At 33.7% G+C, this 24127-nt stretch overlaps 2 protein-coding genes across 3 annotated transcripts in view; one reads left to right on the top strand and one right to left on the bottom strand.

Moving 5' to 3' along the window:
• Nucleotides 1–3363, top strand: part of supt3h (SPT3 homolog, SAGA and STAGA complex component) — a 6092-nt gene extending 2729 nt beyond the window's left edge. For both annotated transcript variants that reach the window (XM_069144167.1, XM_069144168.1), the window contains exons 3-12: nucleotides 135–219; nucleotides 480–566; nucleotides 748–844; nucleotides 989–1158; nucleotides 1355–1430; nucleotides 1571–1683; nucleotides 1772–1876; nucleotides 2004–2132; nucleotides 2531–2620; nucleotides 3210–3363. In XM_069144167.1, the coding sequence (XP_069000268.1) occupies nucleotides 135–219; nucleotides 480–566; nucleotides 748–844; nucleotides 989–1158; nucleotides 1355–1430; nucleotides 1571–1683; nucleotides 1772–1876; nucleotides 2004–2132; nucleotides 2531–2620; nucleotides 3210–3251 (994 nt within the window). In that variant the 3' untranslated portion in view covers nucleotides 3252–3363. The remainder of the gene's footprint in view (nucleotides 1–134; nucleotides 220–479; nucleotides 567–747; nucleotides 845–988; nucleotides 1159–1354; nucleotides 1431–1570; nucleotides 1684–1771; nucleotides 1877–2003; nucleotides 2133–2530; nucleotides 2621–3209) is intronic.
• Nucleotides 3364–3426: 63 nt separating this feature from the next.
• Nucleotides 3427–10361, bottom strand: cdc5l (CDC5 cell division cycle 5-like (S. pombe)). The gene is made up of 18 exons (XM_069144166.1): nucleotides 10159–10361; nucleotides 9553–9656; nucleotides 8985–9146; nucleotides 8737–8864; nucleotides 8467–8566; nucleotides 8239–8365; nucleotides 8062–8153; nucleotides 7557–7701; nucleotides 7261–7452; nucleotides 6509–6829; nucleotides 6112–6276; nucleotides 5895–5975; nucleotides 5357–5608; nucleotides 5158–5265; nucleotides 4804–4893; nucleotides 4582–4713; nucleotides 4305–4385; nucleotides 3427–3776 (listed from the first exon to the last, which is right to left on the bottom strand). The coding sequence occupies exons 1-18, from the start codon at nucleotides 10201–10203 to the stop codon at nucleotides 3663–3665; spliced, it is 2439 nt and encodes an 812-aa protein (XP_069000267.1). The 5' UTR covers nucleotides 10204–10361; the 3' UTR covers nucleotides 3427–3662.
• Between the last annotated feature and the right edge of the window lie 13766 nt (nucleotides 10362–24127).

Raw genomic sequence — 24127 nt, 5'->3', positions numbered from 1 at the left:
CAGCGATGGCTCGTTTTTATTTGTTTATTTTTTATCAACACAAAAAACAAACATGTTACAGTCATGAAACCGGCAGACTGTCGACTGATCTCAGATCTGATTCAACGTCACCACGTGTGTTTTTTTTTTTCCAGGTTCGCTCTGGGAGACGCTCGCAGGCCTCTGCACGAGACGGCAGCTCTGGTGGAGGACATCGTGCACACGCAGCTCATCACCATGGTAACGTATTTATTTTAAATTTCAAACAAATTCAAGATTAGACCTAAATAGCGCCATTTTTGCTAGTTTGGAGCAGGAAGTGACCATATTTGGGGCGACCTAGGATTTTTTTTTTGAGAGAAGTTGAGTGGGAGTCTATGGAGGCCTTTTGGAGTCGACCTCTAGTGGCGCTCGGTGGTATCGCAGCTTAAAGGCGCCTCTGCGTCGGCCTCGTTAACTTGTGTAACTGAACTCTGGGATGTGATTGGTTCATTGATCAGCTGCATCAGGCCTCCGACGGGGCGGCTTTTCGGGGTTCGAGGGTCATTTCAGCCGAGGACATCCTGTTCCTGATGAGGAAGGACAAGGTACACAAAACACACCCGAAACAAACAAAACAAAACAAAAACACCATATTTAAATAGGATTTTTTTTTTTAATTTTTTTTTATTGATTTAAAGAAAAGAAAAAAATAACTAAACCTCGTTGATTTGTAGCTTTGAAATGAATAATTTCCCCTTCGTTTTGTGTTCTCTCTTTTTTGATCAGAGGAAGGTGGCGAGATTATTGAAATATCTCCAGTTTAGAGATTATAAATCCAAACTGCTCAAAACTCTGGAGGACGAAGAACCGCAGCAAGAACAAGGTACACTGAAGGACACCCGAGACACTTTCAAAATAAAGTTTTAATCATATGATGTTTCTCTTAACGTTTATGTTCGAGAACCAAATATCAGAATAATATGAACAGAGATCACCAGAAGTTGTTTTTATTTTATTTTTTTTCCAGACAGGTGGACCGGCGCTGCTGCTGCTGCTGCTGCTGCTGCTGTTGCCGGGGGTAACCAGCGGAGGCAGCGACTGGCCCAGGACTTCCTGGTGGGGATGGATCAGACCGGCGAGCTCCTGACGTTAGCTGAGCGGCAGGAAGTCGACCCCATCAAACAGGAGAGGATGGAGGTCAGAGGACGTCGTGATGTCGTCGTGACAACGCGCCTTTTTTTATTTTTTTTTTTATTTTCAACGACTGACTGGTTTGACTCTGGACGGCAGTATGTTTAAGTTTAGTGTGTGATTGATGGTGATTTTACTGTGTGTGTGTGTGTGTGTGTGTGTGTGTGTGTGTGTGTGTGTGTGTGTGTGTGTGTGTGTTCAGCGTTTAGAGCGTCACACTCGGACGATGGACCAGACTCAGTACTCGGAGTTCTGTGAGAGTCGACAGCTCAGCTTCGGTAAGATTTGAGTCCAGTCGTTTCTCCCATTAATCATCATTAAATAATAATGATCGTAAATAATAATGATATTAAATAATAATGATATTAAATAATAATGATTAAATCATTTCCGATTTAATTTTTTTTATGTCTTTCAGCTAAGAAAGCCTCCAAGTTTCGGGACTGGCTGGACTGCAGCAGCCTGGAGCTGAAACCCAACAGCATCGCCATGGAGATCATGTCATATCTGGCCTATGAGACGGTTGCCCAGGTAACGTGTTGAGTCACGATGTCGCACCTGTGTATTGGTGGTGTTGTTGTTGTTGTTGTTTATAAAATTGGTCTGTTTTCGTCTGCAGATCGTGGATTTGTCTCTGCTGATAAAACAGGAAATGACGGTGAAGACGAACGCCACCAGTCACGTGATCTCTGCCAGCTACATCCACTACAACACACACGCAGAGGTACACACACACACACACACACACACACACACACAAAAGCACGCTCCCTTGTTTTCTTAAATCTTAAATAAGTTCTGGGCACAGCAGCCATCTTCTCAGTAGTTACTAACATCCGTCCTCCCACCAGGTGAAGAAGGATCCAGACTCACCTGAGGCCACGCCCCCTTCCACTCCGGGGTCCTCCCACGCCTCTAAGCCCCTCCTACAGGGCAACGGCAGCCTGGACGGCCGGGCGAGGCAGAGGAAACGCAAAAAGGTGTGTGTGTGTGTGTGTGTGATCACATGACTGTTGGAATTTTATTTTTCTCAATTGAAATATTTCTGCTTCAAAAATAGAAAATTCCTTCATTGTATTGAAATGTTTTTTTGGTTTTTTTGCCAGAAATATGCAAATTTGTTGAATGCATCAAAGACTTCTATGTTTTTATTATTATCATTTATTATTATTATTATTAAAATAATTATTATATGTGTAATTGTAGAAGGAAAAGTCCTCAGATCCAGCCCAGGTGACAGTTATAGCATGAAAGGTGGTTAAACCATTTGTTTCTACAGATTATCCTTATTTCTCTGCTGACTGTTGCCGATTAGAAATATTAGGATGCTCCATTCAGATTAAAGATAATACACTTAAAACGGTGTCGTGTGTTTCAGAACTGCCCGGCAACAGTGGAGCCTCCCAGCGGAGGCATCCAGCCGTGTCACATCAGAGAGGCCATCAGAAGATACAACTACAGACACACAGTATGTGCACACACACACACACACACACACACACACACACACACACACACTTTCAGTAACAGCTCTGATTTTCTAGCATCTCTACACGTTTTATTTCTGGATTTAAATTAAAACTATATTTAGTGGTTAAAAAAAAAAAGATGTTTTGTGGTTCTCTTAACAGAGAACTGTCAATCATTTTTTCTCTTCATACTTGCTAATCCAGATAAAAAACATCCAAAGTTCAGCTGAATATCAAGATCTTCCAAAGTTATTCGTATGAAATGTCGTAACAAAGACGGGATTTTGTGCTAAAACAATATATATATATATATATATATATATACCAAACCAGTTAGTTCTCCTGCAATACATTTAAAAAAAATATTGTTTTAAAAGTCTTCCAGTGAAGCATAGATCTCGTAACTTGTAGATGTTGTTCATCATCAAACGCTGGTGAACACACAGCGGCTTCCTGATTCTTTTTTTAATCTTTTATGAATCTTTTATCTTTTATGAAAACACTGTAGATCTGAAAAGATCCGAACTTTTCCTTTTTACGAGCACAGATCTGATCTGACGATGATCTCGTGTCTTCTGTCTCCGTCAGAGTGCCTATTGGAGGACTGGGATGTCTCTCCTCACCTGCTGAGGACGCTCCAAACTATCAAGACACATTCTTGTAGGCATCCATTATTATTATTATTATTTTTTTTTTTTCTATTAAAAGAGTTTTCAGGAAACCAAATGTTTTCTATTTTTATTTTTTTTATTTTTAAACCTCAAGTTAAAAATCCGCTCCGGAGAAACACTCGCACGCTCGTACGTCGCTGCTGAAATGAAACTTTATTGGTCACTAATACAGAAACACAAAGGGACTTACTGAGCATGCTCACAACTCAGAGCAACGATGAGCACACGGAGGCAAGAGATGATCAGAGAGTGACACGTTTCCATATGACGACGGCGGCGGCGAGAGATTATTTTCTGCGAGCGACTCCACCACCACGACGAGAGTGTGTGAGTGTGTGTGTGTGTGTGTGTGTGTGTGTGTGTGTGTGTTTCAGTATTTCTGAGCGCTGTTGAGCATCGACTCCCTCTCCATCAGCTGCTCTCCGTACCGCTGCTGAAGTTCTCTCTCGCGCTCCATCTGCCGCTCCACGTCCTCCCGCAGAGCCTGAAGCACACAAACGGGAAAAATATTGATCGGAGGGCGATAATTCGATTTATCTCGGATTAAAATAAAAATAAAAATCAGTTTGAGCCTCAATAAGATTTAAAAAAAAAAAGCAAATGATTCTAGATCGGACGGACCTTTCTTCATATTAGCATCATACATTTTTTTTATTTCCGAAATACTCTTCATTTATTTTCAGCTTCTTAGATCTTTAATAAATTACTACTTAACTGGCTTCCTGTTTTGAAAATTATTCAGTTAAATTTTTTTTAACATTTTCATTATTATTGTGGTTTCTAGACTGAAAGGTGAAGTCTTCAAACGGTTTGTTTTAATTGGCCAAAAACTAAAAGATAATAAATAAAATGGAAAATAAGCACTTCCTTTTTTTACATTTTGAGAACTGCTAAAATTTTGATAAAAAAAAAAAAAAATCTTAATAAATGACAAATTATCAGTTAATTACCAATTTGATGACTAGATTAGTGTGTTATTTTAGCACTAGTGTGTGTGTGTGTGTGTGTGAACCTCTTGTCTCCTGGGAATGGCTGTGTCTTCTTGCTTCTTCAGCTGGTTGAAGGTCTGCAGCTCCGTGGCCGCCTGCTCCACCTGGTGGACACCACGAGCAATAACACCATTAATATTACCGCAAGTACAAATGTTCACATTTAAGACGATATTTTTTTTACCGACCGCGAGTGAACGAGTCAAATACTGACGACTCCCATTCAGTCACTAATTAATAGCAGTGTTATTATTAACAACATGAATTAATGTGTTGAAAAGGTCCAACGCTGCTTGGTACCTGTTCCCAGAGCTCCCCGTGCTGCTTCAGGAGCCCCAGCGCTCTGGACTGAAACCCTCCCAGCAGGATCTTCAGTTTCTTCTCCAGTTTCGCTGCTCGCCGGGCCTCCGCTGTCATGTGACCGCGGTTCACCTGGAGGGTCCCACAGACACCACAAACTCTCAAGACAACATTTCATAAAGACGTAGCAAAATCAAAAAAAATACAGAAAAACGTTCTCACCTCTAGTTTTTTCTCCAGGCTTTCAATACGGTCTTTCTTTGAAGCCAGGTTGGCTCTGGTGTACCTGTTCTGAGCCGGTAGATACAACACCTGTGCAACGGGAGGGGCGGACAATATTATTATTATTATTATATACAGTTAAGAAGGACCAGACGGAGCAGAGGGTGGCCTGTAGAAAAACATGGCTGGTGTCTGTTTCCCGACAGGAAAATGAATAAATTAGTAGTTAAATCAAGAAAAATAATTCAGTCCTGCTTCGTGGCAGCAGAATTTTCTGCAAACAATTATCGAGGCGTGTTGGTGCTAATTGTGTTTTACGGGGAGATAAAAGTCTCTCGGGACTCGGACGCTCACCTGTCCGTAGCACTCCTCCCACACCTGGCTGTAGGCCTCCATGCTGAGGTCCCCGTGGCCCATTCCTCCCTTCACCACCTCCATTTCTGCAGCCAGCATCGCCTTCGCCTGTTCAACGGGTACGCAACGTCGTCAGCAAACACTTCAAATAACGTGTATTTGTGTGTGTGTGAGGTGGAAACAGCAGGTGATGTTGTACCTGATCCATGTCCTCCGTGCTGATTGGCTTGTAGCTGTGCGTCTCCAGGTAGGAGATGTGCGAGGCGTTGTTGGACGCGGAGGCGGGGCCTCGGGCCTTGAAGCGCTGCAGCTGGCTGGCCGCGTTGGCCGACGGGTGGTGCAGGCAGTCGTGGTGCAGCATGGTGATCATCTCCTGCTTGATGAGCTCCTCGGCCACCTGCAGGTCGGAGAGCGGCTCCATGGAGGCGGGACGGAGGACCGACTCGTTCACCTGCGGACGCACGACGCAAGTGGGGTGTTTTTAGAAAGAACTCTTTTCTACTTTAGTGCTCAACGTGACTTGTTTTAATCACTTGAAGTTGGTGAAACTCTTTAAATTCAGTCACAACATTAAACATCAGTTACTTGAAGGAACTCACTTTCTTTGAGGGTTTTATTTTCTAGGTTTTATTTTTTGGGGGGGATCAGCTCGACACAACGTTTAAAAAAAACAACTTTTAGACGCCGTGAACTCGTGTGTGTGTGTGTGTGTGTGTGTGTGTGTGTGTGTGCGTTACCTCGGTAGGTCTCGGCAGACTCCTCTGGACAGCAGTGTGTCGCAGCTTCAGCTCCTTCTCTCTTTCTGCGTCCCGCACAGCCTGAAACACACAAGAGACGTGTTGAACTTCGGCGAGTTTTATTTTGAAAGGCAAAGATTTCATGAATCCAGAAAACAACATTTTTAAGTAGAGTTTGTGTGTTCGTGTGTACTCGTGTGTGTGTTCGTGCGCTTACCTGCTTGCGAGCCTCCACGTCGGCCGAGTCCTCGATGAATCCCGTCTCCGTCTCCGTCTCTTCCAGTTCTTTCTCGGCGTTTTCGGGAAGAACGATCTCGAAGTCGTTCTTGGGAACAGGAAGTGACAACAGTCCCTGTCTCAGCTGCTGAAGGCTTTCCCTTTGCTGTGGAGGGGAAATAAGAGGGACGGCTTTAAATTAGAGCAGAAATAATTAAGTCAATTAACAAAACAAAAATTGCTATTCGGTTGATCAATTAATCGTTTTGAGTCATTTTATAATGAAAAAAAAACACATTAATTCTCAGATTTCAGCTCCTGAAATGTGAATATTTTCTGGTTGTATTAAAACGATGCTGAGCTGAATATCTCGTGGTGTTTGGACGTTTGGCGTTTACCATGTGTTTGGTGAACGCCGGGTCGGCCAGTTGCTCCTCGCTGTTAATATTCAGCTTGTCTCTCAGCGGCGTGCGGCCGGGGGTCAAACCCGGGGTCACCGCCCCGCGTGGGGTCATCACACCTCCGGCTTGAGGGGTCATGCCCTCTGAACCCTGACCTTGCCCAGGAGTTCTGAACGGCGTGCTGAGGACGGTGTTGGGCGTTTGGATCTGCTGCCCTTTCGGCGTCACGCCGCTGAAGTCGCTCTCGTGCAGCGGCGTGTTGAGGCCGCCCTTCAGAGGCGTGTCGATGTTGGTCAGAGCCATCAGGTTCTGGGCCTCCTGAAACACACACACACACACACACACACACACACACACACACACACACACACACACACACAGATGGTAAATATTACCAGCGGTAATTTCTTTTATGGCTAAATTACTTGGAACATGGAATCAATTCAATACAATGGTGAGTATCGGCTAATGAATTTCACAATTCATGGGTGTGATGGGTATTATTATTATTATTATTATTATTATTATTACTGTTCTGTCATCTATATTGAAATAATCAAATGAGCTTATCACCTACGAAAACACGCCTCATTATTTTTTGTGATATAAATATGTTAATAAGTAATTTGTATATTTGGTCCCCTGTTGTCCCTTTTAAATCAAATACTGTAAATGATGATTTTGTTTCATAATCTATATAAAATAATCACAGACAAAATAAAATGAGTATACACGTGTTTCCGTCTCACCTGAAGTATCCTGTCCTGGACGGTCGGGGTGCGCGGGGTGCGTTGTCCCAGCGCCTTGGTGTTGGCGACGCTGTACTCCGACAGGAGGGCGGAGGAGGCGGAGTTACCGCTTTCGCTCTCCTCGGCGGCTTGACGGGCGACCTCGCTGGCCACGCCCAGTTTGACGACTTCCTCTAACTCGGTGTCGCTGATCTGCGGACGAATCGGACCGATCAACCAAAATACGGCGTCCGAATACCAAAAGTTTGAAATCGTGCGTAGCGGGACGGACTCCGCCGGTCCGGCGGGTTTGTTACCTGCGGTGCCGGTAGGACCAGTTTGGAGCGTTTCTTGGTGAACTCGGCGACTCCGCTGGTCTGCAGGATGGCGGACGGCAGGTCGCTCTCCTTCTTCTTCTTGATCTTCTGTTTATCTTTCTTCCTGTCTCTCTCCTCGCGCTCGCTGCAAACAAACAGCAGGATTGACGGATGAAGACGGTGAGTTTTATCGGCCCGTCCAGGAGGGTTGGTTTTTTTTATGTGATCAGAAATGCTCGATTTTGCAGGTGATTTTCCTCATAAATTACAATTTAATTTGCATTTGAGGGTTTTATTTGCATAAAATTGCGGGAATTAGAAAAAGTTCAGAAAGAAAAATCTGATTTTAAAGGAATAAATATGGTAATCGCGACTTCCTTGAAGGGGGCTTATTCCTTATGATGTACATCGTTTTTATCCAACATGTATTCGTGTACATGAAGTGACCGTGTTTGACAGTATTACTGTAAACTGTGTAAATAAAACCGTGTTCGTCGTTACTGACTTGCGCAGTTCTCCCTCCAGGTGCTGCTGTCGGAGCCGTTTGAAGTTGGGCTCCAGAGCGTTGTACTGCTCCATGCTGGTGTCATAGAAACCCTGAAAACACACAAAAGGTTAATACTGTGACTTTGGATTCATTTTGAAACGCTTAAAAGGTGAATTTGTGCCAAGTTTTACTTACCGGTGTGGCTTTCTTTTCGAAGGGGATCTCGGCGTTGTAGTCCACTCCTCTCTTCTTCTTCCTCTTCTTCTGAACGTCGATTCCCGCCGCTCTCAGCTCTCTGCGTTTCTGCAGAGCCGCCAACCGTCTGCAGCAGAACACCAGTAAATACAAACCGTCCTGTTCTGATGAATACTTCCATCGTCCTCAGTTTGTGTGTGATTTTTAAAAGCATGAAATGAGTTTAACCTGGCTTCCTCCAGCTGCTTCTCTCTGGCCTTCCTCTTGGCCTTCTTGCCCTGGGTGTTGGCCAGACGAGCTCTGGCCTCCGACAGCATCTCCAACTCATCTTCAGACACAAAATAAAAATTCGCCCATTTTTATTACACGACTCGCTGCGTCACTAAATTCTCCCGAGGAGTGGATGAAAACTAAAACCAGTGAATGTAAAAAGTCAGTCGTGAGTTGCTCAAATGTATAAACTCTGTTTCTCCGTCAGTATTAAGTGTGCTGCTGTACCTTCGTCCATGTCCACCGGGTCGGGTCTGGCGGGTTTAGTTTCAGGATTGGGGTCGATTTCTCCCGGTTTTAACTTCCTGGGATCGTCTCCCACTTCCTCCTCGTTGTCTCTTTGTGCTGCTTTGTCTCTAAACAACCACAAAAACACATAATCACACTTACTATTTATCCTACAACGGTCAACGAGAGTCTGCTCTAATCTTATAATGAAACCATAACTCTAATGAACGTGTCATTTCAAACCGTACAGCAGGTATTCGTAGTGCTCCAGACACTGGGCGGCGGTGCGTCCTATGATGGGAGCGATGGTCCTCCACTGAGTGGGCATCAGCTTGGCCAAGTGAAGCAGCTTCTCCTCCTCTTCTCTGGACCATTCTGTCTTCTTGATGCTGGGGTCCAGCCACTCGTACCTGCGGGACAGAGGCGACGCCGACGGGATGTCAGCGGGTCATCTTAAATTTAACTCTCTTTTAGTTTTTGTCTCTCCGTACGGTTTCTGTTCTTTCTTTGTTGCAGATGTCCACCGGCCGTGGAGCTCCAACCGTCCACGTTTTGGTTCTCTACGCTGCCCTTTTCTCTCTCTGCTCTCCTCTCACCAGGCAGATCTTCTCGTTCCCTCCGAAGCTTACGTGGGAATAATCGAATTGTTGTGGTTTCTCTGCGCGATGCTGTAAAGTTCGGCTGTTGGGACTTTTTTTTTTTTTTAACGTGTTCAGTACCTTTAAATAACCCGCGCTGTGATTGTTGGCTCTACATAAACCAAATTAAATTAAACAGCAGCTTTGGATAAAGATAAAGATAAATATAAAGACTCACCATCTGGCTTTACACTGTTTGGCAGACTTGCGGTGCAGCAGGGAGGCGATACGGGACCACTGGTTCTTCCCATATTTCATCACCGCCGCCTTGAGGATCTCATCCTGGATGAAGGAGGACACGAGTATGACGTCACAAACCATCATTCAGTCAGACTTCATTATTCATCTATTTATTCACCGACAGGTTGATCTCTGAATCTTTTCTGTTCTCCATTTCAAACTTTTGTTTTAATTTCATTCTCTTGGAAAAGAAACTTGGGAGCTCGAACCGGTGTTTGTTTACTCATCACGTGACATTTACTCATCACGTTACATTTACTCATCACGTGACATTTACTCATCACGTTACATTTACTCATCACGTTACATTTGCTCATCACGTTACATTTGCTCATCGCGTTACATTAATTGCTCATTAACTATGTAAATATTCGACAGTAGCCGGCTGAGACTAAACTCTTTTCCTCACGACGACACAAATAAACAGAATAACTTCGCTGTGAATCCTGTAAACGAGCAGCTAGCTGAGATGCTAACTCGACCGCATCGGTTCACCGTGAGCAGTTAGCATCGTGCTAGCCCAGCTAGCCGTGTAAACACGTACCTCGGTGTTGCGCCACACGCCTCCTTTTATCATGATTCGCGGCATCTCGACGGCCCCGTTGGTGTCTCCTCCTTCACCGGATCCGTTCGCGAGTGACTCTCGGCCAGTTTCACGGAGCCGCGCGGTGGAAGTTCAGTCCGGGAACACTTTAAAAAAAACGGGCAGAAGAAAACCGCCGGAAGCTAGCGTCGCAGAATTCAATGGGTCCGCCGCAATGCATTGTGGGTGTACGTCAGGGGGGTTTTCTGACGTCATGCCGGTTTTCTGTTTCTTCGCCGCCGTCGTGTTTCCCCTTACCGGCCACCGTAATCCCGGTACCGATTACCGGAGATTCAGCCGTGCGTTTGAACTCAACACATTTATGTTCGCCGGAACACGTTAATAAGAAATATATCTTTGAGTCGTCGCCGTTTAGTGTCGACACGGATCGATGGTTTAGATATAAATATGACTAATTCAAAATAGTCCGCGTTTATCCTCCTTTGGTCGTTTCACAGATTAGTGTGTGTGGAGGAGGCTGATGGTCAAACAGCTGCTCCTCAAAACAAACCCTGAAGACTGAAGACACTTTTCATATTGGACACAGGAAGTTTGGACCTTTTTTATCATATTTTTAACGACATGATATAGTGTGACTTTTTTTTTAAAATTTTTAACGACTTGATATTGTCTGACTTTTTTATTTTTAACGACATGATATAGTATGACTTTTTTTTATTTTTAACATGATATAGTATAACTTTTTTTTTATTTTTAACGACATGATATAGTATGACTTTTCTATTTTTAACGACATGATATAGTTTAACTTTTTTTATTTTTAACATGATATAGTATAACTTTTTTTATTTTTAACGACATGATATAGTATGACTTTTCTATTTTTAACGACATGATATAGTATGACTTTTTTTTTATTTTTAACATGATATAGTATAACTTTTTTTTATTTTTAACGACTTGATATAGTATGACTTTTTTTTTATTTTTAACATGATATAGTATAACTTTTTTTTATTTTTAACGACATGATATAGTATGACTTTTCTATTTTTAACGACATGATATAGTATGACTTTTCTATTTTTAACGACATGATATAGTATGACTTTTTTTTATTTTTAACATGATATAGTATAACTTTTTTTATTTTTAACGACATGATATAGTATGACTTTTCTATTTTTAACGACATGATATAGTATGACTTTTCTATTTTTAACGACATGATATAGTATGACTTTTTTTTATTTTTAACATGATATAGTTTAACTTTTTTTTATTTTTAACGACTTGATATAGTATGACTTTTCTACTTTTAACGACATGATATAGTTTAACTTTTTTTATTTTTAACGACTTGATATAGTATGACTTTTTTTATCATATTTTAGACGACATGCTATAGTATGACTTTTTTTATCATATTTTAGACGACATGCTATAGTATGACTTTTTTATTTTTAACGACATGATATAGTATGACTTTTTTTAAATTTTTTAACGACATAATATAGTGTAACTTTTTTTTATTTTTAACGACATGATATAGTATGACTTTTTTTAAATTTTTAACGACATAATATAGTGTAACTTTTTTTATTTTTAACAACATGATATAGTATGACTTTTTTTTTAAAATTTTTAACGACATGCTATAGTACGATTTTTTTTATTTTTAACGACTTGCTATAGTATGACTTTTTTTTAAAATTTTTAACGACATGATATAGTATGACTTTTTTTTTATTTTTAACGACATGATATAGTGTAACTTTTTATTTTTAACGACATGCTATAGTATTACTTTTTTATCATATTTTAGACGACATGCTATAGTATGACTTTTTTATTTTTAACGACATGATATAGTATGACTTTTTTATTTTTAACGACATGATATAGTGTGACTTTTTTATTTTTAACGACATGATATAGTATAACTTTTTTTTATTTTTAACGACATGCTATAGTATGATTTTTTTTTAATTTTTAACGACATGCTATAGTATGACTTTTTTATTTTTAACGACATGATATAGTATAACTTTTTTTATTTTTAACGACATGATATAGTGTCACTTTTTTTATTTTTATCAACATGATATGGTATTACTTTTTTTTATGTTTAACGACATAATATAGTATAACTTTTTTATTTTTAACGATTTGACATAGTATGACTTTTTTATTTTTAACGCCATGATATAGTATAACTTTTTTTTTATTTTTAACGACATGATATAGTATGACTTTTTTTATTTTTAACATGATATAGTATAACTTTTTTTATTTTTAACGACTTGATATAGTATGACTTTTCTATTTTTAACGACATGATATAGTTTAACTTTTTTTTATTTTTAACGACTTGATATAGTATGACTTTTTCTTATCATATTTTAGACGACATGCTATAGTATGACTTTTTATTTTTAACGACATGATATAGTATGACTTTTCTATTTTTAACGACATGATATAGTTTAACTTTTTTTATTTTTAACGACTTGATATAGTATGACTTTTTTTTATCATATTTTAGACGACATGCTATAGTATGACTTTTTTTTTTATCATATTTTAGACGACATGCTATAGTATGACTTTTTTATTTTTAACGACATGATATAGTATGACTTTTCTATTTTTAACGACATGATATAGTATGACTTTTCTATTTTTAATGACATGATATAGTGTAACTTTTTTTTTATTTTTAACGACTTAATGTACTATGACTTTTTTTTATTTTTAACGACATGATATAGTATAACTTTTTTTTATTTTTAACGACATGCTATAGTATGATTTTTTTTTAATTTTTAACGACATGCTATAGTATGACTTTTTTATTTTTAACGACATGATATAGTATGACTTTTTTTATTTTTAACATGATATAGTATGACTTTTTTTAAATTTTTAACGACATAATATAGTGTAACTTTTTTTTTATTTTTAACGACATGATATAGTATGACTTTTTTTTAAATTTTTAACGACATAATATAGTGTAACTTTTTTTTATTTTTAACAACATGATATAGTATGACTTTTTTTTTTTATTTTTAACGACATGCTATAGTACGATTTTTTTTATTTTTAACGACATGCTATAGTATGACTTTTTTTTTAAATTTTTAACGACATGCTATAGTATGACTTTTTTTTTATTTTTAACGACATGATATAGTGTAACTTTTTATTTTTAACGACATGCTATAGTATTACTTTTTTATCATATTTTAGACGACATGCTATAGTATGACTTTTTTATTTTTAACGACATGATATAGTATGACTTTTTTATTTTTAACGACATGATATAGTATGACTTTTTTATTTTTAACGACATGATATAGTGTGACTTTTTTATTTTTAACGACATGATATAGTATAACTTTTTTTATTTTTAACGACTTGATATAGTGTGACTTTTTTATTTTTAACGCCATGATATAGTATGACTTTTTTTTTTATTTTTAACGACATGATATAATATAACTCTTTTTTATTTTTAACGACATGATATAGTACGACTTTTTTTTATTTTTAACGACATGATATAGTGTAACTTTTTTTTATTTTTAACGACTTAATATACTATGACTTTTTTATTTTTAACGACATGATATAGTATAACTTTTTTTATTTTTAACGACATGCTATAGTATGATTTTTTTTAATTTTTAACGACATGATATAGTATAAGTTTTTTTTATTTTTAACGACATGATATAGTATGACTTTTTTATTTTTAACGACATGATATAGTATGACTTTTTTTATTTTTAACGACATGATATAGTATGACTTTTTTATCATATTTTAGACGACATGCTATAGTATGACCTTTTTTTTATCATATTTTGGACGACATGCTATAGTATGACTTTTTTATTTTTAACGACATGCTGTAGTATGACTTTTTTATTTTTAATGACATGATATAGCATAACTTTTTTTTATTTTTAACGACTTGATATAGTATGACTTTTTTATTTTCAACATGCTATAGTATGACTTTTTTATTTTTAACGACATGATGTAGTATGACTTTTTTTTTTATTTTTAACGACATGCTATAGTATGACTTTTTTATTTTTAACGACATGCTATAGTATGACTTTTTTATTTTTAATGACATGATATAGCATAACTTTTTTTTATTTTTAACGACTTGATATAGTATGACTTTTTTATTTTCAACATGCTATAGTATGACTTTTTTATTTTTAACATGCTATAGTATGACTTTTTTATTTTTAACGACATGATGTAGTATGACTTTTTTTTTTATTTTTAACGACATGCTATAGTATGACTTTTTTTTAAATATTTAACGACATGCTATAGTACGACTTTTTTTTTATTTTTAACGACATGATATAGTATGACTTTTTTTTTATTTTTAACGACATGATATAGTATGACTTTTTTTATTTTTAACGACATGATATAGTGTCACTTTTTTATTTTTATCAACATGATATGATATTACTTTTTTTTATTTTTAACGACATAATATAGTATAACTTTTTTATTTTTAACGATTTGACATAGTATGACTTTTTTATTTTTAACATGGTATAGTATGACTTTTTTATTTTTAACGACATGATGTAGTATGACTTTTTTTAAATATTTAACGACATGCTATAGTACGACTTTTTTTTTATTTTTAACGACATGCTGTAGTATGACTTTTTTATTTTTACCATGCTATAGTATGACTTTTTTTATTTGTAACGACATGATATAGTATAACTTTTTTTATTTTTAACGACATGATATAGTGTAACTTTTTTTTATTTTTAACGACATGCTGTAGTATGACTTTTTTATTTTTAACAACATGATATAGTATGACTTTTTTTTATTTTTAACGACATGATATAGTATGACTTTTTATTTATAACGACATGATATAGTATAAGTTTTTTTATTTTTAACGACATGATATAGTATGACTTTTTTTTTATTTTTTAACGACATGCTATAGTATGACTTTTTTAAAATTTTTAACGACATGATATAATATGACTTTTTAAAATTTTTAACGACATGATATAGTATGACTTTTTTTTATTTTTAACGACATGCTATAGTATGATTTTTTTATTTATTTTTAACATGCTATAGTATGATTTTTTTTTTTATTTTTAACATGCTATAGTATGACCTTTTTTTTATCATATTTTGGACGACATGCTATAGTATGACTTTTTTATTTTTAACGACATGCTGTAGTATGACTTTTTTATTTTTAATGACATGATATAGCATAACTTTTTTTTATTTTTAACGACTTGATATAGTATGACTTTTTTATTTTCAACATGCTATAGTATGACTTTTTTATTTTTAACGACATGATGTAGTATGACTTTTTTTTTTATTTTTAACGACATGCTATAGTATGACTTTTTTATTTTTAACGACATGCTATAGTATGACTTTTTTATTTTTAATGACATGATATAGCATAACTTTTTTTTATTTTTAACGACTTGATATAGTATGACTTTTTTATTTTCAACATGCTATAGTATGACTTTTTTATTTTTAACATGCTATAGTATGACTTTTTTATTTTTAACGACATGATGTAGTATGACTTTTTTTTTTATTTTTAACGACATGCTATAGTATGACTTTTTTTTAAATATTTAACGACATGCTATAGTACGACTTTTTTTTTATTTTTAACGACATGATATAGTATGACTTTTTTTTTATTTTTAACGACATGATATAGTATGACTTTTTTTATTTTTAACGACATGATATAGTGTCACTTTTTTATTTTTATCAACATGATATGATATTACTTTTTTTTATTTTTAACGACATAATATAGTATAACTTTTTTATTTTTAACGATTTGACATAGTATGACTTTTTTATTTTTAACATGGTATAGTATGACTTTTTTATTTTTAACGACATGATGTAGTATGACTTTTTTTAAATATTTAACGACATGCTATAGTACGACTTTTTTTTTATTTTTAACGACATGCTGTAGTATGACTTTTTTATTTTTACCATGCTATAGTATGACTTTTTTTATTTGTAACGACATGATATAGTATAACTTTTTTTATTTTTAACGACATGATATAGTGTAACTTTTTTTTATTTTTAACGACATGCTGTAGTATGACTTTTTTATTTTTAACAACATGATATAGTATGACTTTTTTTTATTTTTAACGACATGATATAGTATGACTTTTTATTTATAACGACATGATATAGTATAAGTTTTTTTATTTTTAACGACATGATATAGTATGACTTTTTTTTTATTTTTTAACGACATGCTATAGTATGACTTTTTTAAAATTTTTAACGACATGATATAATATGACTTTTTTAAATTTGTAACGACATGATATAGTATGACTTTTTTTTATTTTTAACGACATGCTATAGTATGATTTTTTTATTTATTTTTAACATGCTATAGTATGAATTTTTTTTTTATTTTTAACATGCTATAGTATGACTTTTTTTTTATCATATTTTAGACGACATGCTATAGTATGACTTTTTTTTTATCATATTTTAGACGACATGCTATAGTATGACTTTTTTATTTTTAACGACATGATATAGTATAACTTTTTTTATTTTTAACGACATGATATAGTGTAACTTTTTTTATTTTTAACGACATGATATAGTATGACTTCTTTTTTATTTTTAACGACATGCTATAGTATGATTTTTTTTTAAATTTTTAACATGCTATAGTATGACTTTTTTTTATCATATTTTAGACGACATGCTATAGTATGACTTTTTTATTTTTAACGACATGATATAGTATGACTTTTTTTTATCATATTTTAGACGACATGCTATAGTATGACTTTTTTATTTTTAACGACATGATATAGTATGACTCTTTTTAAATTTTTAACGACATGATATGGTATGACTTTTTTTAAATTTTTAACGACATGATATAGTATGACTTTTTTATCATATTTTATACGACATGCTATAGTATGACTTTTTTTATCATATTTTAGACGACATGCTATAGTATGACTTTTTTTTATCATATTTTAGACGACATGCTATAGTATGACTTTTTTTTATCATATTTTAGACGACATGTTATAGTATAACTTTTTTCAGACATGCTATATTTCAGACATGCTATATATAGTATGACTTTTTTGTCATATTTCAGACGTGCTATAGCATGACTTTTTAGTCATATTTCGGATGACATGCTATAGTATGACTTCCGTTCAAGTTATGGAAGTTAACACGGTGGTGCAGCTGTCAGAGTTGATGCCTCTCAGTTGAAAGGTACCGGGTTCAACTCCTGCCTGTGACTTTCCAAGTGAATTCATTATTCCTGCAAGACTAATGACCAGAAAGTAAAGTTTGTTTTCCATAACATGGATGACTAACTTATGCATGTTGTCAATAATGTAAAACATTACATTCAAGCAATAACATGCAATCCTCCACAATAGGTTCCAGACCCCCCATCGAACCCAGAAGCTCCTGATTGTGAGATGACAACGCTGGATTGGAACTTCAACATTTTTGATGACTCTCTTGCATGCTTGTCTGACTTATATGACTTATATAACTTTTAAACATGTTAAGGAAGAGAGTTCTACGGTGCAGTGGTTGGTGTTGTTGCCTCCCATTCAGAAGGTTCCAGGTTCGAGACTCTCCGGGGAAAGGATGACATTAACATCCTAGATGAAAAGCCAGGGCAAGGGCAAGAATTGAACCTGCAACCTTCTGACTGGGAGGCAACAACACTAACCACTGCACCACCGTGCTTTCTTCAAGAAAATGATTAAAAGTCATATAAGTAATATAAGTCAGACGAACATGCAGTAGAGGCAGCACAACTTTGCAGTTGCTAGCGTTGTCATCTCACAGTCAGGAAGTACTCGGTTCGATCAGGGGCTTGGAACTCTGTCTGTGGAGGATTGCATGTTCTTGCTTGGAGTGTGACTTTGTCACAATTACGACTACATGATGTTTGTTTTACATCATGGACTATATGCATGATAACATGCATAAGTTAGTCATCCAAATTTTGGATGACATACTTAAATTTACTTATTACCTATGCAGGAACATGCAAATTCCACATAGAAAGTCCCAGGCGGGGATCGAACCACGGACCTTTAGACTGTAAGACAACAACGCTGACAACTGCACTGTTGTGTTGCCTGAAACAATTTAAACGGAAGTCATATTTATAGTACGTCGTTTAAAATATGACAAAAAGTCACACTATAGCATGTCATCCGAAAAATGACCAAAATGTAAAACTATGTCGTGTCCTCCGAAATATGACCGAAAAGTCAAGATTTCATTTTTCGGACGACATGTTATAGTATGACTTTTTTTTTTTATCATATTTTAGACGACATGCTATAGTATGACTTTTTTATCATATTTCGGACGACATGCTATAGTATGACTTTTTTTATTATATTTTAGACGACACGCTATAGTATGACTTTTTTATCATATTTTAGACGACATGCTATAGTATGACTTTTTTTTTATCATATTTTAGACGACATGCTATAGTATGACTTTTTTATCATATTTTAGACGACATGCTATAGTATGACTTTTTTATCATATTTTAGACGACATGCTATAGTATGACTTTTTTATCATATTTTAGACGACATGCTACAGTATGACTTTTTTTATCATATTTTAGACGACATGCTATAGTATGACTTTTTTATCATATTTTAGACGACATGCTACAGTATGACTTTTTTATCATATTTTAGACGACATGCTACAGTATGACTTTTTTTATCATATTTTAGACGACATGCTATAGTATGACTTTTTTATCATATTTTAGACGACATGTTATAGTATGACTTTTTTATCATATTTTAGACGACATGCTACAGTATGACTTTTTTATCATATTTTAGACGACATGCTACAGTATGACTTTTTTTATCATATTTTAGACGACATGCTATAGTATGACTTTTTTATCATATTTTAGACGACATGCTACAGTATGACTTGTTTATCATATTTTAGACGACATGCTACAGTATGACTTTTTTATCATATTTTAGACGACATGCTACAGTATGACTTTTTTATCATATTTTAGACGACATGCTATAGTATGACTTTTTTATCATATTTTAGACGACATGTTATAGTATGACTTTTTTATCATATTTTAAACGACATGCTATAGTATGACTTTTTTATCATATTTCAGACGACATGCTATAGTATGACTTTTTTATCATATTTTAGACGACATGCTATAGTATGACTTTTTTATCATATTTTAGACGACATGCTATAGTATGACTTTTTTATCATATTTTAGACGACACGCTTTAGTATGACTTTTTTATCACATTTTAGACGACATGTTATAGTATGACTTTTTTATCATATTTTAGACGACATGCTATAGTATGACTTTTTATCATATTTTAAACGACATGCTATAGTATGACTTTTTTATCATATTTTAGACGACATGCTATAGTATGACTTTTTTATCATATTTTAGACGACACGCTTTAGTATGACTTTTTTATCACATTTTAGACGACATGTTATAGTATGACTTTTTTATCATATTTTAGACGACATGCTATAGTATGACTTTTTTATCACATTTTAGACGACATGTTATAGTATGACTTTTTTATCATATTTTAAACGACATGCTATAGTATGACTTTTTTATCATATTTTGAATGACACGCTATAGTATGACTTTTTTATCATATTTTAAATGACACGCTATAGTATGACTTTTTTATCATATTTTAGACGACATGCTATAGTATGACTTTTTTTATCATATTTTAGACGACACGTTATAGTATGACTTTTTTATCATATTTTAGACGACATGCTATAGTATGACTTTTTTATCATATTTTAGACGACATGCTATAGTATGACTTTTTTTAATTTTTAACGACATGCTATAGTATGACTTTTTTATCATATTTTAGACGACATGCTATAGTATGACTTTTTGATCATATTTTAGACGACACGTTATAGTATGACTTTTTTATCATATTTTAGACGACATGCTATAGTATGACTTTTTTATCATATTTTAGACGACATGCTATAGTATGACTTTTTTTATCATATTTTAGACGACATGCTATAGTATGACTTTTTTATCATATTTTAAACGACATGCTATAGTATGACTTTTTTTATCATATTTTAGACGACATGCTATAGTATGACTTTTTTATCATATTTTAGACGACATGCTATAGTATGACTTTTTTATCATATTTTAGACGACATGTTATAGTATGACTTTTTTATCATATTTTAGACGACATGCTATAGTATGACTTTTTTATCATATTTTAGACGACATGCTATAGTATGACTTTTTTATCATATTTTAGACGACATGCTATAGTATGACTTTTTTATCATATTTTAAACGACATGTTATAGTATGACTTTTTTATCATATTTTAGACGACATGCTATAGTATGACTTTTTTATCATATTTTAGACGACATGTTATAGTATGACTTTTTTATCATATTTTAAACGACATGCTATAGTATGACTTTTTTATCATATTTTAGACGACATGTTATAGTATGACTTTTTTATCATATTTTAAACGACATGCTATAGTATGACTTTTTTATCATATTTTAGACGACATGCTATAGTATGACTTTTTTATCATATATTAAACGACATGTTATAGTATGACTTTTTTATCATATTTTAAACGACATGTTATAGTATGACTTTTTTATCATATTTTAGACGACATGCTATAGTATGACTTTTTATCATATTTTGGACGACATGTTATAGTATGACTTTTTATCATATTTTGGACGACATGCTATAGTATGACTTTTTTATCATATTTTAGACGACATGCTATAGTATGACTTTTTTATCATATTTTAGACGACATGTTATAGTATGACTTTTTATCATATTTTGGACGACATGTTATAGTATGACTTTTTTATCATATTTTAGACGACATGTTATAGTGTGACTTTTTTATCATATTTTAGACGACATGCTATAGTATGACTTTTTTATCATATTTTAAACGACATGCTATAGTATGACTTTTTTATCATATTTTAGACGACATGTTATAGTATGACTTTTTTATCATATTTTAGACGACATGCTATAGTATGACTTTTTTATCATATTTTAAACGACATGCTATAGTATGACTTTTTTATCATATTTTAGACGACATGCTATAGTATGACTTTTTTATCATATTTTAGACGACATGCTATAGTATGACTTTTTTATCATATTTTAAACGACATGCTATAGTATGACTTTTTTATCATATTTTAGACGACATGCTATAGTATGACTTTTTTATCATATTTTAGACGACATGCTATAGTATGACTTTTTTATCATATTTTAGACGACATGTTATAGTATGACTTTTTATCATATTTTAGACGACATGCTATAGTATGACTTTTTTATCATATTTTAGACGACATGCTATAGTATGACTTTTTATCATATTTTGGACGACATGTTATAGTATGACTTTTTATCATATTTTGGACGACATGCTATAGTATGACTTTTTTATCATATTTTAGACGACATGCTATAGTATGACTTTTTTATCATATTTTAGACGACATGTTATAGTATGACTTTTTATCATATTTTGGACGACATGTTATAGTATGACTTTTTTATCATATTTTAGACGACATGCTATAGTATGACTTTTTTATCATATTTTAGACGACATGCTATAGTATGACTTTTTTATCATATTTTAGACGACATGTTATAGTGTGACTTTTTTATCATATTTTAGACGACATGCTATAGTATGACTTTTTTATCATATTTTAAACGACATGCTATAGTATGACTTTTTTATCATATTTTAGACGACATGTTATAGTGTGACTTTTTTATCATATTTTAGACGACATGCTATAGTATGACTTTTTTATCATATTTTAAACGACATGCTATAGTATGACTTTTTTATCATATTTTAAACGACATGCTATAGTATGACTTTTTTATCATATTTTAGACGACATGTTATAGTATGACTTTTTTATCATATTTTGGACGACATGCTATAGTATGACTTTTTTATCATATTTTAAACGACATGCTATAGTATGACTTTTTTATCATATTTTAGACGACATGCTATAGTATGACTTTTTTATCATATTTTAGACGACATGTTATAGTATGACTTTTTTATCATATTTTAGACGACATGCTATAGTATGACTTTTTTATCATATTTTAGACGACATGCTATAGTATGACTTTTTTATCATATTTTGGACGACATGCTATAGTATGACTTTTTTATCATATTTTAAACGACATGCTACAGTATGACTTTTTTTTATCATATTTTAGACGACATGCTATAGTATGACTTTTTTAAATTTTTAACGACATGCTATAGTATGACTTTTTTATCATATTTTAGACGACATGTTATAGTATGACTTTTTTTTATTTTTAACGACATGATATAGTATGACTTTTTTTTAATCATATTTCAGACGACATGCTATAGAATGACTTTTTTATCATATTTTAGACGACACGCTATAGTATGACTTTTTTTATCATATTTTAGACGACATGTTATAGTATGACTTTTTTTTATTTTTAACGACATGATATAGTATGACTTTTTTTTAATCATATTTCAGACGACATGCTATAGAATGACTTTTTTATCATATTTTAGACGACACGCTATAGTATGACTTTTTTATCATATTTTAGACGACATGCTATAGTGTGACTTTTTGATCATATTTTAGACGACATGCTATAGTATGACTTTTTTATCATATTTTAGACGACATGCTATAGTGTGACTTTTTGATCATATTTTAGACGACATGCTATAGTGTGACTTTTTTATCATATTTTGGACGACATGCTATAGTATGACTTTTTTATCATATTTTAGACGACATGCTATAGTATGACTTTTTGTTATTTTTAACGACATGATATAGTATGACTTTTTTTTAATCATATTTCAGACGACATGCTATAGAATGACTTTTTTATCATATTTTAGACGACATGTTATAGAATGACTTTTTTTATCATATTTTAGACGACATGCTATAGAATGACTTTTTTATCATATTTTGGACGACATGCTATAGTATGACTTTTTTATCATATTTTAGACGACATGCTATAGTGTGACTTTTTTATCATATTTTGGACGACATGCTATAGTATGACTTTTTTATCATATTTTAGACGACATGCTATAGTGTGACTTTTTTATCATATTTTAGACGACATGCTATAGTATGACTTTTTTATCATATTTTGGACGACATGCTATAGTATGACTTTTTTATCATATTTTAGACGACATGCTATAGTATGACTTTTTTATCATATTTTGGACGACATGCTATAGTATGACTTTTTTATCATATTTTAGACGACATGCTATAGTATGACTTTTTTATCATATTTTAGACGACATGCTATAGTATGACTTTTTTATCATATTTTGGACGACATGCTATAGTATGACTTTTTATCATATTTTGGACGACATGCTATAGTATGACTTTTTTATCATATTTTGGACGACATGCTATAGTATGACTTTTTTATCATATTTTGGACGACATGCTATAGTATGACTTTTTATCATATTTTGGACGACATGCTATAGTATGACTTTTTTATCATATTTTAGACATGTTATAGTATGACTTTTTTATCATATTTTAGACGACATGCTATAGTATGACTTTTTTATCATATTTTGGACGACATGCTATAGTATGACTTTTTATCATATTTTGGACGACATGCTATAGTATGACTTTTTTATCATATTTTAGACATGTTATAGTATGACTTTTTTATCATATTTTAGACGACATGCTATAGTAT

Source organism: Embiotoca jacksoni, unplaced genomic scaffold, assembly GCF_022577435.1.
Source record: "Embiotoca jacksoni isolate LCO1_2020_lvr unplaced genomic scaffold, fEmbJac1.0.p SCAF_12, whole genome shotgun sequence".
Taxonomy (NCBI): domain Eukaryota; kingdom Metazoa; phylum Chordata; class Actinopteri; family Embiotocidae; genus Embiotoca; species Embiotoca jacksoni.
This window is presented reverse-complemented; position numbering and strand designations above follow the sequence as displayed.